The 15,936-nt window shown below is 51.1% G+C and overlaps 1 protein-coding gene across 1 annotated transcript in view; it reads right to left on the bottom strand.

Annotated features, from left to right (window-relative positions):
- Positions 1-8,195: 8,195 nt before the first annotated feature.
- The window catches only part of STARD8 (StAR related lipid transfer domain containing 8), a 75,025-nt gene continuing 67,284 nt past the window's right edge, over positions 8,196-15,936 (bottom strand). Inside the window, exons 7-15 of the mRNA XM_037512309.2 lie at positions 15,201-15,374; positions 14,355-14,516; positions 13,714-13,910; positions 13,069-13,279; positions 12,678-12,792; positions 12,238-12,462; positions 11,101-11,318; positions 10,824-11,000; positions 8,196-10,676 (exon numbers count right to left, since the gene is read on the bottom strand). Of these exons, the coding sequence (XP_037368206.1) occupies positions 10,559-10,676; positions 10,824-11,000; positions 11,101-11,318; positions 12,238-12,462; positions 12,678-12,792; positions 13,069-13,279; positions 13,714-13,910; positions 14,355-14,516; positions 15,201-15,374 (1,597 nt within the window). The 3' untranslated portion in view covers positions 8,196-10,558. The remainder of the gene's footprint in view (positions 10,677-10,823; positions 11,001-11,100; positions 11,319-12,237; positions 12,463-12,677; positions 12,793-13,068; positions 13,280-13,713; positions 13,911-14,354; positions 14,517-15,200; positions 15,375-15,936) is intronic.

Raw genomic sequence — 15,936 nt, forward strand, 5'->3', positions numbered from 1 at the left:
TAGATCATTAATTAGATTCCAGTATGAGAATGCTGTCACCGGAATTTTTTCGGGGCCAAAAGCTTCATAGAAATCATTTAAAGCATCTCCTACCCGTTCCCACCTTTTTTGATCTATTGTGCCCTCTTGAGGGAACCAAGGACACAGGTCTTGAACACAAATCAAAAAGTGGAGTAGATCCTTTTTGTGCCCCTGACTCCTCGCGTCCTAAGTGCCACTTTTAATGCTTCACATATATCTCATGCTGGCTTATTTCCTGTCCCATGATTCAGACGCTGTACCTGAGCTTACCTTATCCACGACGCGGCAGGGTCCCACGTCGATAAGGCTTCCTCCTGAGCTAGCTTAGTTCCTTTTCGGGCGTCTTCTCCCTCTGTAAGTTCTTCCTCGTACCAGGGCCCCACGTTGGGCGCCAAAGTCCGGGCCAGCCGGGCAGATCAAGGGTACCCGGGGAGGAAGCAGGGGCTTGGTATGGGACAGGGGTACGCAAGGAGTGGAGACAAGCCAGGATCATCGCCAGTCTCATTTATTCAGGAATGTGTACAATGTTATATAGGGTTCAGAGGAGGAGGTCTCTCGTTATCTCTAGCAAGGAGAGACCACCAATGCAAACAAGCCACAGTAGCAAGCAGGGGGAAAGGATCAGTCGTCACAATAGGAAACTTGAAACCTTCACTTGAGCTAACATTCAGTACCTGCTTCAGGCAAGAACCCGGATGTTCAGGTCTGGGCCTCAGGTCTGGGCCCCGACAGTCAGACCCAAGATGTAGGGAAGGGGGTAGGCAAACCAAGTTCCAACAAAGCCCATTAACCTCCTCAGTGCAGGCCCCAGAGCAGGTCCCATTTGACTTGGTGGAAACCCCACGTGTATTGATGGAAGAAGGGACCTCATCATGCACTTGTCTCTTCCCTGGGTGGTACTTACCTGCCTTCCAACCTTGGCTACACAACCTGACCACCCCATGAACAGTGAAGTGATGAGACCACATCACACAGTGGTTGCTGCCAGTCACCCCTTATATTCGGATGAATACAGACAATGCTAGACCAAGTGCCTACTGAGGCCCAACTATGTGAGGAGATGTCACCTCTGGTGTTCACAAACTTCATGTCCCCACAGTCAAGGCAATACTGTGAAGCTTTCCTGGCGGTTGTCTGGGATGAGGGCAGCAGTTTGGGGAGAGGCAGGCTGAGCACCAGGCCTCTGGCTGCACCACCTTCAGAATCCTGTCCGGACAGCCCCTCCCTGTACCTCTTGTCGAGGCTCATCTCCTTGGGGAATGTCAGACAATAACCTCATCCTGCTGCTCCTTCCTGAGGGTGAGTTCCTTGGACTTTCTGTAAGTCCTTGATACTGTTTTTCCTTTCTCCCCATATTTGCTCCAGCCAGGGAGCAAAGAATCTGGGATGCATGTGTGCATGTGTGTGTGTGTGTGTGTGTGTGTGTGTGTGTGCACGTGCAAGCACACACATGAGCATGCATGTGCAGTGCAGCTGATTGTTGGCATATCTGTGTATTTATAGTTCTTCCTGACCCCAGGAGGACATGGGCTTCTTCCCAGAGAACAGGGACCTGGAAGTCCCCAAGTCCATTGGCTAGCACTGGTGGCAGATGTGGAAGGCAGGCCCTTTCAGCTGCCTAGACCATGCCTCCACCTTCACTGGGTGGGCACACAGGAAGAGCTGGGTGAGGGTTGATGCTTATAGTCACATAGCTCAGAAGCAACAGAGTTGACACAAGATCCCATGACTCCTGGCTTTTAAAACTGGGTTTTTTCTATTCTCCCAGAGCAAGGAGAAGAATCTTCATCCCACCAGTCCCATGGAGCATGCCTGAGGCCCCACAGGAGTCTATGGGGTGACAGTGCTTGGTGGATGCAAAGGGTCATGTGACTGAGAGATGGCTCTTGGGTGTTGTGTCTCCCTGGAGTGTTCAGCAGAGTTCTAAGCCCCCAGAAGACAGTCCTGTCCACTTGATAGCCACTCTCCAGGCACCTACTGAACACTTGTCTTAGCTCCATGCTCACCCATCTTACCTGCACCCAGATACCTAAGCTGAACTGGCTGCAAAGACCCCTCCTTGAGAGCTCTAGGAGTAGGGCGTGGGATATATCACATTCCCTAGAGCCTTCCTGCTCCCTTCATCTTCTCCCCCTTGATCTCCTGACCTTATGCACTTTGATCCTATTAACCTTGGCCACTTAACCCCAATTGCAGCTGGAAGGATTCAGGTTACCCTGAAGTTTCTCAAATTTGGCACTATTGACATGTCAGGAGGAGGAATCTTGGTTGCGAAGTCCAACCTGTGCCCTGAGCAGCAGGAACCTAGTCTCTGGGCGTCACACTACGTGCAACTAGAACACCCTTCCCCTCTGTCTTCAAGTTGTCACATTATCAAGTGTCCCCTGGGAGGCAAAATTGCCTTCAAGTATGAATTACAGGGTTACACTGAACGGAACTATTTTGGTTCTGCCCTCCTGTCTTGGGAAGGCTACAGTGGGCTAGTTTGAGTGGTGGGCTAGTTCAGGTACAAACTACCATGATCACGCAAGATCCTTTCCTGACAGGCTCCTTGATTGCTTGGCACTGAGACCCATAACCCCAGGGGCCAACACTTGGTGGATATGCCTAGATACCCTTTCACACAATCATGAGGACTAGGAGGCAGGTAGATTGGGATGAGAGCTGGTGGGGAGGGAGAGGCAGGGTTGGGGAGGACGTGGGAACTTGTCAGTGTATTAGCAGTGAAGTTGACTCTGAATTTACAGTGTCAAGTCCTAAACCAATGCACTACTTCCTTTTGGGAACTCTCAGATTTTTCCATGTTTCTCACACTGTGTCCACTCTTTGAGCCCCTCTCAAATGCTACCTTGAAATGATGCTCCCTCTTTATTACCCACTAAGATGACATCGTGCTTTCCTCTCTGCCATGGGGCACATCTCCTATGTTTCTTCTCACCTTTTAGCCCTCTCTGAGTCTCAGTTTCCCTGGCCCTGCAAAATGGATCTCTAAGCCCTCAGAACATGGGAGTGCTGTGAGATTCAGACCGAAGCAGTAGCAGTCTGTGTAGCATGAAGGTGCCTGAACATGGTCTCCCGTCACCCTTCCTCATCTCACCATCTCCACGGCCCAGGGCCTCAGCTGGGGAGATGCCTAACTCAGTGATGTAGCGCTGTGCACTTCCTTGTGAGCAGAGATTCAGGGCTACAAGCCCTCTCTGGGGCCAGGCCTCTAGGCTTCAGTCAGAGTAGGAAGTAAGTGTGCCACTCGGGTGTAAACAGTGCTGCTACTCACCTCAGGGTCAGACCTGACCTAAGAAGGCAGATGTTGGAGATGTTGAGAAAATCTGGTGCCTGGGGCTCAAGTCCACTTCTCCTCCTCCCATCTGTTCCCATGAGCTGCTCTCCAGGGCAGGAGCTCAGCCCTGCTATGTGCCAGACAATTTGAGTCCCTGCCTATCCTCCTCAAATTCTGGTTCTAACTCCAGGTCTCATGGGAGTCATTATAGCCAGTTCTTCACCCCCAAGCAAGATAGGTGGTGCTTTAGTGATCTAACATCCAACCCCAATCTCTCCAGCTGCTTCCTAGACAGACTTCATTTCTTTTGTCCATGGGCATGGAATCCATTTCTCACCACCCTGTGGGTGAAGAACAGAGCCCATCATTTGTTGTTCCTGCTCTAACTGGGCTTCATTTTCAACCTCATCACTCTGCCTAGCTTGTCACACCACCTTGCCCAGTCTAGTCTGGTTTTGACTTTCCTGTCTGCAGGGCCAAGCTTCAAGTCCAGGTTACCCCATTTGCTAGCTCTGTGACCTCACGGAAGTCACTTCACCTCTCTGGGTTTCAGCTGTTCTCATCTGTAGAATGGGGCTATTAATCAAAGAGTGGTGGTGAAATGTGAACACACTAATGCATATAAGGTATTCAATATAGTGCCCGACATGACAACTGCGCACTCAGCATAGAAGAGGAAGGGTGTGTGAGTCAGTAGGCAGGGCATGACATAAGCCCTCAATAAATGTTAGCTATTGTGCTGCTACTCACCTCAGGATCATTTGGGAGAAAATGAAGTATACTTTATTCGCAGTGGTTGACCTGGTTTCCCAGACATGTAAAACCATGAACAAAAGGCTCTCCTTCCTCCCTCCACCTTGCCTGCCCTCACTAACTGCTCTTTCCCACTCACTCAGCATGGGGCCACAAAGACTAAATTTGTTCCCATCTAGCTTCCCTGCTAACCACCTGATTATTACTGTGCACAACTTCCTTTGCCTCTCTGAGTCTAAGTTTCTGCACCTCTAAAATGGGGATGAAAATTGTACCCAGCTATAGGGTATGAGAAAACAGGTGAATGAGCTATGTCCGCCATATGGTGAAATTTTGTTTTCTCTTTCTGTGTTTTTCCTCTTTTTCCTGGGCCCTGAGGCCTGCCAGCCTTCTTAATACCTTGCTTCTATCCCCACTATGTCACTCTAACCACTCTCTCCTCCATTATTCCTACTTCTCTTCCTAATAAAGTTGTCACCAGCCAGGACACAGCCACTTCCTCTGTCTACACAAATAGTGCTTGTTCTTTCTGGCATTGTTCTGTGACCTGGACACTGTGTCCTACTCCATGGACAAGCTGGGACCACAGATTCAGTCCCCATTCCCCCAGGAGCTGATTGGAAGGAGGCCAGCCTCGGACTGGGCCCAGCTCTTCCTCTTCACATTAGAGGAGAGGAAGCTGAGAGCCCGAGAGCCCCACCAGGAGCCCTGACCATAAATTGCTCTCATTTGATGTCAAGGGGATTGTCCCAGGTCATGGGAGCCAGCTAGGTGCCCTAACAGAAAGTTGCTTGCTCCTCTAAACTAGGAAGCATAGCTGGGGAAGGAGAAAGGGAGTCTATACTCCAACAAGGGTGGTAGAAAGCGCTGCTGTGGTCACATATGCTTGATGTGCCTGAAGTATAGAAGAAGGCATCCAGCTGCCCAGGCCTCGAGGCCTCCTTCCCTTGAGCAACAGTGTTTTAACTTTTCTACAGACACTCCTTTGGTGCCCTCTGCCAGCGCCAACTTATTGCTAGGTATAGGAGGCCCAGAACCTCAGGCCCACAGAAATGCTGTAATTTTAATTTATTTTAACATCAGAAGAAAAAAACTGAACATAATAACTATGAATATATAATGACTAACAAACGGCAGCCTGGATTCCATTCCATACAGTCAGAAAATACATTTTAATATTGTTTCTGAAGGAAGGGCACACCAATGCAAATGTCGCTAGGGCATGAAGTCCACATGTGGCCCTAGTCTCTATTCAATCCCAGGCCCACACTGCCAGGTTCAACTAGTTTGAGTGGCCCCACAGCAGCCCAGTTCAACCTTGGACACTTCCTGACCATGCTGGAATCCCAGAGGCAGGGCAGGGGAGGCCAACTCCTAGCAGGCCAGGGCTGGAGACAGAGGAGGTGGCTTCCATGACCCAACACTTCACACCCTGTCCCCTGGCTGTATTTCACTCCTCCTGGCCTTACTTCCCTTCCACCAGTGTTCTCCAAATGCATTTCTTCCTTTATGCAATAGCTGTCACACCTGCCACTTTCAGTTCCCTCCCCACTGTTACTCCAACCTAAGGCCTCAGTGGGCAGAAGGAGCTTTCTCTCCCTTTATACTGGGCTGTAGTAGGAAAAAAAAAAAAAGACTTGGGAGTCTGGACTGCAGACCTAGTCCAGCTGCCTATTTTCTTTGTACCCCAGGGCAAGTCTCCTTGCCTTTCAGATCTCCATCCTTAAAGGGTGGATGCCAACACTTCACAGGGGACTTTGAGGTTGAGAGGACATCTTGTGTGAGAAAATGGATGGCATGGTGCCTGGTGTATCACAGGCAGTCAGCAGTTTAACTTAAAAATAATAACCACCTTGTGGAGGATAGGAAAAACATCTTTTCGGAGTCAAAAATTTGAAGATTAATCTGGAAAAGAACAATCTGATAGGAAAAGGGTCCTGGCAGCTGCGGTCTCCCTTCCTGAACCCCATGAGGTAGGATCCAGCTTATAGAGGCAGGGTTATTCTCAGTAAAACAAAACAAAGCAATAAGCACAAAAACAAACAAACAAAAAAAAAACCCTCACATTAAGCAGGCAAGCATTCATTTTGGAGGGCGTTGATAAATTTCTATCATCCTGACAGAGTATGATATGCATACGTTAAGCTCAGGGAATCATTATTTCTGTGACAAGTGCAATCTGCTTGTGAGGAAGGTGGGGCTTTAGGAGAGAAAGATCTATCATATGGAAAATGCCTGTTTAGTTGGATGCTTTGTGTGGCTTCAGGGGGTGCTCCAGGCTTTCTGATTGAAAACTTTGGCTGTGGTGGCCACAGGGAAAGGTGTCTGCAGGGTGCTTTTTATTATTTTTTTTTTAATTTTATTTTTAAAATTTATTTACATATATATATATATATATTACATCATTGCTCCTTTTTAAACAATGTTTGTTTTTTTTTCCCCCTCAGGTGTAGTCCCCATAGAATTTCCTCCAATTCACCCTTGCACCATCACCACAGTCTGCTGTGGTCCTCCCTCCTTCTGATCCCTCTCCCTCCTCCTCCTCTGCAGAATGTGTCTGGTTTATCATTGTCTGTTTTTGTTGTGTTTTATATTGTTATTTTTCCCCTTCCTTTTATATTGTTATTGTTCCTCCTATTAGTGAATCCATCGGTATTTTTCTTTTTCCTTATTTCTTTTTTTTTTCTTTTTTTTTTTTTTTTTAAGATTTATTTTATTTATTTATTATTTATTTATACAAGCACTGGGTACAGTCAGAAGCACGGGAGGGTGAGAGAATTCACCAGAGCCAGAGCGGGGAGCAGAACAGGCAGAAGGACCGAAGTACACTGCTGAGGGGAGCAGCGGGCGGCAGGAGAGGTCTGCACGCCATGTGGGACCCTCCTCCGGTGGCCAGGGAGGAGCCGGGGATCGAACTGGTGCTGCAGAGGCTACGGGCAGCTTCACAACCCAGCGCTCAACCGCTGCACCACCGGGGAGGCCCTCTTTTCCTTATTTCACAGAGCATAATAACTTCTATCTATATCCGCGTTTCCACGTTGCTGTGAATGGCATGAGTTTATCTTTTTTGATTGCTGAATAGTATTCCATTGTGTGTGTGTGTGTGTGTGTGTGTGTGTGTGTGTGTATATATATATATATATACCACATGTTCTTGACCACAAAAAAAAAAAATAAACTAGGGTCTTTTTTTTTTTTTTTTTTTTTTACAGCAAATCTCTTTGATACGCTGACTCAGCCTCTACAGGTCTATTTTGCTTTGTGCCCAAATTTTGCTTATTTTCTTCCACAATTATGTTTAAACTGCTGATTTTCTTCCACAGTGTCCGTAATTCTCTCCTGGACAGTAAAAAAAAGGTTTGCTGTCATCCTCTCTCACCCTTCCCAGATGTCCATGCCACTCCCAGCACCCAGTCATGCAGTCTCACGCTCCCTGCTCCCTGCCCCCCCTCCCCACCACACGCATGCTTAATGGCACTAAGCACACACTCCCTGTGCTGATCCAGACACTTTGTGGACACTGGGCAACAGGGACGACTCTCACTAGTCCCGTCCCTGATGTCACCACCGAGATGTAGAGACATGTTGGTACATTTGAGGTTAGTTTTATGTTACCAAAGTCCACTCAAAAAGTGTTTGAGGAGCAAAGGGAGGAAATCAGTTAGGAGAGGATGACTGAGGCTGGGGAAAGAAAGAGGCGAACTCAGGCTGGCATGAGATAAAAGACTGAGTGCTAGAAGTGGCTGTGGATAGTGCTCGTCGTGTGGGAGTAACGGCCTGGGCCGGGCACATCATCATGGTACCCACTCCCGCGTGCACAGGCTGTGGTGATCCATTTGTAGACTGCATGGTGAGCTGGGCAGAGAGGTGGGGATGGCAGCCTCTGCTTTATGCAGGGATTGACACTGAGGTCCAAAGAAGCTCTCTTGCTTGGCACTACCTCTCCCAGAATGCTGGACGTAGGGGTCCAGGGCAACAGAGTCCACAACAGAAAGGATACAGGAATTCTCAAGCCCTCCCCAAATTATCCCTCTTAACTGTCTCCTAGATTCTATCACCTCCTGGGTTTTCATCCTGCTCACCTTCACGACATTCTTCACCTTGGAAAAGTAGTCATTCCAGTGCCAGAAAAACCCCTCACTGCCTTCCTCCAGAACTTGTGACTGAAGTGTCACACAGCTATCCCTTAATACCCACCCTACTACATGCAGCTGTGGGGTACCACCACTGTTTTCCCAAAACCAAGAGGCTCATAGGTCTGTAGCTCCACCTAGCTCTTAGGAACAGCAGTGAGGAAAGGCAAAGCAGAACCCAGAAGAGTGGAAGGCAGTGACAGAGAAGTGAGACAGAGAAGGCACCCCAATCTGCTCAGGCTGGAGGGGTACAGACTGAGGCAGGTAAACCTGAACACCTACTGAGCCAGACTAGCATCGGGTATCACTTCCCCATTTCCTTTCTGAAGAGGCGGAGGCTCAGGAGAGACCCTTGCTTGCCTCCGACTGCTCAGCATACATTTGATCACAAAGCCTGTACTCTCTCTTGCCCCTCCAAGTTGGGACATTTGAATCCTACAGCAACATGGCAAAGGCAAGCTTTTTTTCTTGGGGGAAGTCAAAATGCAGGGCCCCTCTAACCCCCTGAGCTGCGTTGGTCACTAGAGCCAGATCAAGGGCTGCCACGAGGCACTCAGACCTCTCTTAGATGATTTGACAGCTGGAACAGGGTCCTCAAGCCCTCTGGGGCTGGGTTGCCACTTTTCATGTGTGTAGAATGGAAAGGACAGCACAGCCAGGGTCATCTTCCCATGGAGCTGCAGTCAGGATGCTTGAGGCTATGCGTGTGGGCCACTCACATCAGGGACACCAGCCAGGTCAAGGAGGTACTTTGTGGTTTATGCCCAAGGCCTGGATCCTCAGAATCTGCCCCATACCCAAATCACCTCCTAAAGAGAAGCGCTGAGGCCCCTCCCCATTCCTCCTCAGCTTTCTCCAGTTCTATACCAATAGAGCTCACAGCCTCAGACCTAACACTGAAGCCATGCTGTCACCCATCCCATGTGGCAGTTCCACATGGCTTGTCATCTCAGCAAAGACAGCCACGCAGCCAGAGTGCATCTCCAGTTAATACTTTATTGTTCTGCTGAGGGTCACATGTACCCTGCTCTCTGCCTTCCCTCTCCTCTTAAGTGCTCTGCTCCTGAGGCCTTCTAGACCCTTGCCCCACCCACAGATTATAGTACACTCGCGAGAGAATATATATGAATGTGTGTATATGTGTGATATATGTGTCTATATATATACACAAATACATATATATATATTCTGACTGTACAGTATTTATAGGTACAAATAAATGAGATGGGCTTAAAAATTACAATGTTGGCTGGGAACCATCCCGCTCCAGTTTATGTAGCTGAAAGAATTATAAAGCACTAGTTGGAATTTGCATGTCATTTGAATTTCCATATGAACCAAAATGGCCAGTGGACAGGATAGATCAGGTTGGATAAAACCCAGCAGATTGAAATGACACTAGGCCCTTCTACCTGCTGCCTGAGCACCAAGCCAGGGGCCAGGTCTCTGCTTGAATGAACTATTAGGTTCCTATTCCCAGAGGCAGAAAGAGCAGGAAAAGGGGCGAAGACACAGATACAAACTCATCGCTGCCATGTGCTTCTGCTCTCTGCTTGCACAGTGAGAGTGAGGCCCTCCACTCTCCAGAGATGGCAGTTCATGGTCAAAGGCTACATGGGCCCTCAGGGATTGGCAGGCAAAGTGTGGGATCCAGATCAGTGGGGACTGGTTAATTGGTCTCTTGAGACCTGAGAAAGGAAGGATCCCCACCCACATACTCTCAAATCCCAAGTTATCCCAAATCATCACGTCACCTGCTAGACGCCCATCCGTGCTTGTGCTTTAAATCAGCCTCATCAATTTCAGCATCGTATTTATACAACTAAAACATTTTGTGGTGGCTCGGCTGCCCTTGGACTGCCTGTGCCTATCTTCTCCAGGCCAAGTTCTCTGGAAAAGCTAGTTTTAGGGCCAAGGTTGTCCCCATGGGCAGGATCAGAACCTCCACAGGGAGTCTAGCACCGAAAAAGGGTGGCTTGGCCTCTCAATCTGACAGAACTCTGACGGTACAGTCTGCTCTCCTCTCCTTCCCCAGCAGGTGGGAAAGCCATCAAGGCTTCAGACCAACTGGGCTATGTGGGTCTGGAGGGCAGTGGCGGCCTTCCTACTCGGAAAACCCCTCTTCTCTCTTGGCTGAGTAGAACAGGTTCCGGGGCTGGAAGTGGAGGTAGAGTGGAGATGGCACACTGACTTTCTCTTTTCCTGCCCTGTATGTTCAGAGGATCTTTGGGAAGTGAGAAAGAAAGGTAAGGGGGCCACAAGGACCCAGTTCTGCCCTTAGATGCCACCTCTGGGGGCTGCTCTGCCCCTCTCACCCCCTTACACCCTTGGTGCCAGGCTCCAGAGTGGTGTCATCCTGGGTTCAGGCTGAAGCTCACAACTTTGTCTCAGGGCCAGCTGTCTGAAGGATGGGGAAGGAGTCCCGGATCTTTGCCACTTCTATGGCACACAGGTGCCCAAAGACTTTGTTGTACCAGTCAGGAGAACGGCCCCTGGGGAGGCAGAAGCAGGCATGTGTGAGCAATGGGTTCTTCCCTGAGCCCTTGCCAGGAGAGGAAAGAAAGGACTTGCCTCCAACCTCCAGGATCAGTGGCCTGGTGCAGAGGCCAGGAAGGGGCCAGAGCTATGGGGTCTGGTACCTTAGGTCAGCGCGGCAGATGTGAGTGAGCCGGGAGCGGCCCAGGCCACAGGGCTCCATGAGGTACTGGGAAGTGAGCATCAGGGCCCGGACCCCTGACTCTGGCACAGGTTGCTCAGGATCCAGGGACTGGGAAACCAGCAGGCAACCCCCACGAGGCAGGTCAGAGCGCCACATCCTGCAGGGAAGGAACACACATGTTCAGATTCCTCTGGAGGCCAACTACTCACCTCCCCGGTACCCCAGAGCACAACAGGGTAACAGCCAGGGCTCCTCACCGGAGCACCACGAAGTCACGGCAGGGATGGGGCGCCATGCTGTCAGTGACGTAGTGGTACAGCTCCACACCAGGCATCAAGGCTTCCAGCACCTGGGCCCGCAGCAGGTCTTCATCCCAGAGGGCCCGCTCCCGCAGAATGCGGTGCAGCACCACAGCCGGAGGGGCTGCTACTTCTGTGGACGCTTTCCACACACGTAAGGGGTGGCCATCTGCTGCCTATCAGTCACAAGGTTGGGAGCAGGAGGCAGCTGTCAGGTCTGGGTCAGTCCCACTCCAGCCTCAGGCCAGGCCTGTGTTCACTGCAGAGACTGGCCATCCCTAAGTTCCTGGACCTGCTCCATTTCAGACGGCTGCTTCTCTGCCCCATCAAGAGTACATGGAGGTGACAGAACAAATGTTCCCTGAGGCCTATTAGGCTCTACCAAAAAAATAGGCACAGTGCTTGGCATTTCTGGAAATGAACAGGAAGAGGAGGAGGTGATGGTCCTAAAGGGATCACCACCTCTTGTGGGTGACAGAACTGTGCAGGCCACACAAACAGCCACTGACCGAAGCTTTGGTATGTGCCAGGCACTGTCTGAGCCTCTCCCCACTGTGACCCTGTAAGGAAGTTTTTACTATGACTATAATACATGGTAAACGCAGCCTTGCCATCTTAGTCAGGATCAGATTTCAAGAAAACATGACCAGTGCAAGAGAAGGACAGGAGAGTCATTTCTAGCCTGCGGCATGACAGGAAGCTCTGGATGGAGAAGGTGGCATGGTAAGTTGGGGCTTCAAGTGGCTGGGAAATGCAGTGCTTGGAGACAGGTCAGTCAGGCAGCAGGACAGCACAGGCAAAAGTACCAAGGTGGAAATATCAAGGGCTCAGCATGGCTGGTTCAGGGCGAGATGGGAGTAGTAACAATCTGGAGCAGGGCTTTGGCAAGGTAATTCCAGCAGGGATCCAGACAGAAACCCCTTGGTCTCATGCTTCTCAGTTCCTTAAGGTAATTGCTCTGCTGGTTGACATTCTCTAAGAATCACATACAGGCACAGTGAGGCTGGCAGGCAACACCTCCCTTTGGGATCTGGGCCCCTGCCTGCAGCATACCCTCTCTTAGCTGTTGGGCAGCTGGAGATAACCAGCACTCACCTTCCTGCAAGCCAGCTCTGTGTGTTGGGGTCCCGGCACACTCATCCAGCCCTTGAAGCGCTCGGCAGCATCGCGCAGCAGCTCCTGGACGCTCTCCTCCATGTAGAGGTTCAGGCTCACTCCAGTTGCCTGGGCCTGCCGCAGTTCAGCCAGGGCGGGGCCAGGAGGGCTGAGTTCAGCGGCACTGTAGGAGCCACACAACTGTAGCACCATGTCCTGGGGCACCTGGGAGGGCACACACACACACTGGGCTATGGTCACGGGGAGCATCAGTAGTTAAGGGGGTAGAGAGGCCTGGCTCCTGCAATAAGAGTGGTGAGGAATCTTTTGGGAGAAGGGTTGGAAATAGGAGGTTGAGTCAAGTTGACCCCGACCCCTGACTTGGGTGCAAATGGTTCCCTGCATCTGGAAAGGAGGCACTGTGGGCCTGAGCAACTCACCTGGAAAAGTTTCTTGCAGTCACTGATCATGTGTGATAGGCCCTGGGTAGCCGCCATGTTTTCACTCAAGTCCCGAGGGCCTGGCCTGCCAACTAAGATGCGTTTGCTCTTGATTCTGGAGGAAAGGCCCAGGAAGGAAAGGATGGCACAAGGGCATGAGGCAAGACATGTGAGAAGCCACTAGCTTCCAGCTCCCTAGAAGCCAGCTTGCCAGTGGTGAAGACAAAAGGTCCTGCTGCTCTTTGGAAGATCCTACTTCACAACATACCATGGTGCCTGAGAAATCAGGCCGGTCTCTTGTGGTGATATAGGAGAATTGCAGTGCCAGCCATCAAGGGCCAAAAATCCAATGGGACCCAAACCCTCCCTTCCCTGCCCTGCCCTGCTTCACCTGGGTGAGGGGCTATCCTTCTTGGAGACATTGAGGTGGAAGATGGAGGGGGCCAGGCACACTGCCAGGTTGCCAGCTGTCATCTGGTTTTCCTCAGCAGAGGCAATGTCACTTAGGAAATAGAGCAGGGTCTGTAGCACCTCTCGGTTCTCATCAGGGAGTAGCAGGGTAGCGGCTTGAGCTGCTGCCAACCATTGATCCTTGGGCAGGACTATGAGGAAGAAATGGGAGAAAGGCTTCCTTATTCCCCTAGAGGCCCCAGTTGTGCACCTCCTGCTTTTGGTAATGCAGAAGGCACAGCAATGCCAAGGGAAGTTGGGGAGACAGAAGGGGGTGGGCTCTGGGTGCTAGATCTAGCACCCAGATCTAGGTGCTAATGTGCACTAATGTGCTAATGTGTTGCTAATGTGCACTGTGCTAATGTGTTGCTAATGCGCACTGTGACCTTGGGTAAGTCCCTACTTTTCCTTGGGGCCTCAGTCCATCCTTCCACAGAATAGGCTTGGGGAGGCCAGATGGTGAATGTTCCAATGAGCTAACAGGTGAGGCTCCATTTGCCTGCACGAGGTTTATCTCCCACAAGCCCTGGGATTCAGGGAGGTTGAGAGCAGGGCAGTTTTGTGGGGAAAAGTGCAGGAAACTCACGCTGGTAGATCTGCAGGAAGGTGGTGGTGAGCTTGCTGGTGAAGATAGGCTCGGGCAGGTCCCGGAAATACTGCTTCAGCAGGTCAGCCACATCATAGGCCGACTGGCCTTCATAACAGACATGGTCGGGGGAAGTCTCATTCATCTGGCGCAGGTTCTGGATCCTGGACTTCACTCCAGACTTCCGAAGATGCCCACCTGGTCCATGCAGAGGAGGGAAGGAAGGAGGGGTAGAAGGGTGGGTGGGGGACCGTGAGGCCAGCCCTCGCCCATGGGTCACGAGTGTAGGCTGTCCCCCAGAGATCTCCAAGCCTGGCAGGCTTCCCACTGGCAGGGGAGGTGAGAATGGTAACACCAGAGAGAAGGGGTTTGATGGCCTCAGCCAAGGCAAAAGCTGGCTTCCTAGTGATGAGTAGGAAAAGGTGGGCCTAGGTTAAGGCAACAGAGCCCAGGCCAGAAAGAAGTTGGCGCATGGCTGGGCAAAAGGGAGCTTTGGTTCCATCCTTGCTGGGACTTTCTGAGGACCAGAAAGGCCTCTGGTGGAGCAGTCAGATCCAGGGGAAGGAGCAGAGCAGTGCCCTCCCCAACTGCTCAGCCTCAGCCCACCCCAGCACCACCTCTGTGGCTCCCCAAAGGGTCTCACCTGGTCCAGGCACTGGCTACGCAAGTAGCGCATAGCTTGCTGGATGCTTTGTGGTAGTGGCTGGCCTGTGCGCTGCACATGGATGAGGGGTGGCACCCCCAACACATGCTGGTCTCTGTAGTCTGGGGTCTTATTCCTCTTCATGAACTTGGGCACTGACCTGTTTGGGGGAGGGACAAGAGGTGAGGAAGGAGTGGAACAGGTCCTGACATGGCTTGGAGACTGTTTGCAGTATCAGGGGGCTCAGAAAAAAAGAACACGTGTTACTTCTATTGATTTTTGTTTGCAGATTATACTGAGATTCATATATGTTGGTCTATATTTGTGACCTCTTGAAGTGTTTGATACCCACCTCATTCTAATGGTCCATATTTTACTCCCCTTGGCATTGCTTATGAGTGGCTAACTAAAGAGCCTGACAGATGATGCAGTGAAAGGATTATGATGGGGAGGAATTCTCTAGCAATGGGGAGTCACAGAAGGGAGCTGGTCTGGAAAGTGACCCCAAAACTCCATTTTAAGCCAATGTCCCTGGTGGGGGCATGGAGGTTGGAATGGAGAGGAACAGCTCAAGGCCCTAGGTTCACCTCCCTTGTCAAACATGGCACCCATACTTACATGGATCCCATATGCACTGCCCTGCCCCAGATACCCAGAGCCACACTGATCTCTGGAGCCACAGCCCCTCTGGCCTGATATGTCAGGTCACTGAGCTGGCAGGGAGACTCTGCCTGCTGGCAGCCACCCTCTGAGGCTCACCCTCCCGAAGTCCTGGCATGAGGTCAGGCAAGAAGACAGGATATGGGCAGGAGCTCCCCAGCCACCATGGCTCAGCAGCACTCACCAGACCCAGCCCTGTTTGTGGGGCACCGTGTACTTCTCCATGAAGGCGGTGAGCCGCAGCAGCGAGCCCTTGTGCAGAAGGTGGATCTGGCCCGCAAATTGTCGGTTGATCTCCAGAGACTCAGAGTTGAGGCTGGGCCGGTGGGAGTTCTGGAAGCTGTGCCAGCGGAGTTTCCTGCTGAGAAGGGGAGGAAGCCAGAGGAGCAGTTTTGGGTAAAGCTTTGAAAAGGTTATGTTCTTCTAGTCCCTTTATTCTCCCAAAAGACAAAATAAATCAGGGGAATGGGGAAACTACCTACTGTTGACACTGCTGCTGGGCCCTGAGGGGGCTGAGGAGGGCATCATCTTAGATGCCAGGGCTGCCCAAGATGCTGTCAGGGAGGATGGCCCATTTAGTGCCAACAACCCCCAACTGAAACTTCTGTGCCAGGGCTGCTCCAGAAACCCCAGAATGGAAAAGTGGGGATCAGAGACCATCTCCTCTAACACCCTCGGTTTCCACATGGGGAAACTGGGGCCCAAAGAAGAGCTACAATTTACTCCAGGTGATACCAGAGGCAGGGCCTAAAGCAACATTCTGTATTTTGGAGTCCTGCAGGCTTCCCATTTCCCTCCTGGGACTGGCTGCCTGGAGGCAATCAACCCATTCCCAAGAACCTACCCCTGGTCCTCTCCATTAATAAACTGACTTAAAAGGGAGGCAGGATGGGAGAAGGGAGGGAAAAGGAGTGGAGGGG

Source organism: Talpa occidentalis, unplaced genomic scaffold (assembly GCF_014898055.3).
Source record: "Talpa occidentalis isolate TD23 unplaced genomic scaffold, MPIMG_talOcc4v2.1 talOcc4.15, whole genome shotgun sequence".
NCBI classification, from domain to species: Eukaryota; Metazoa; Chordata; class Mammalia; order Eulipotyphla; family Talpidae; genus Talpa; species Talpa occidentalis.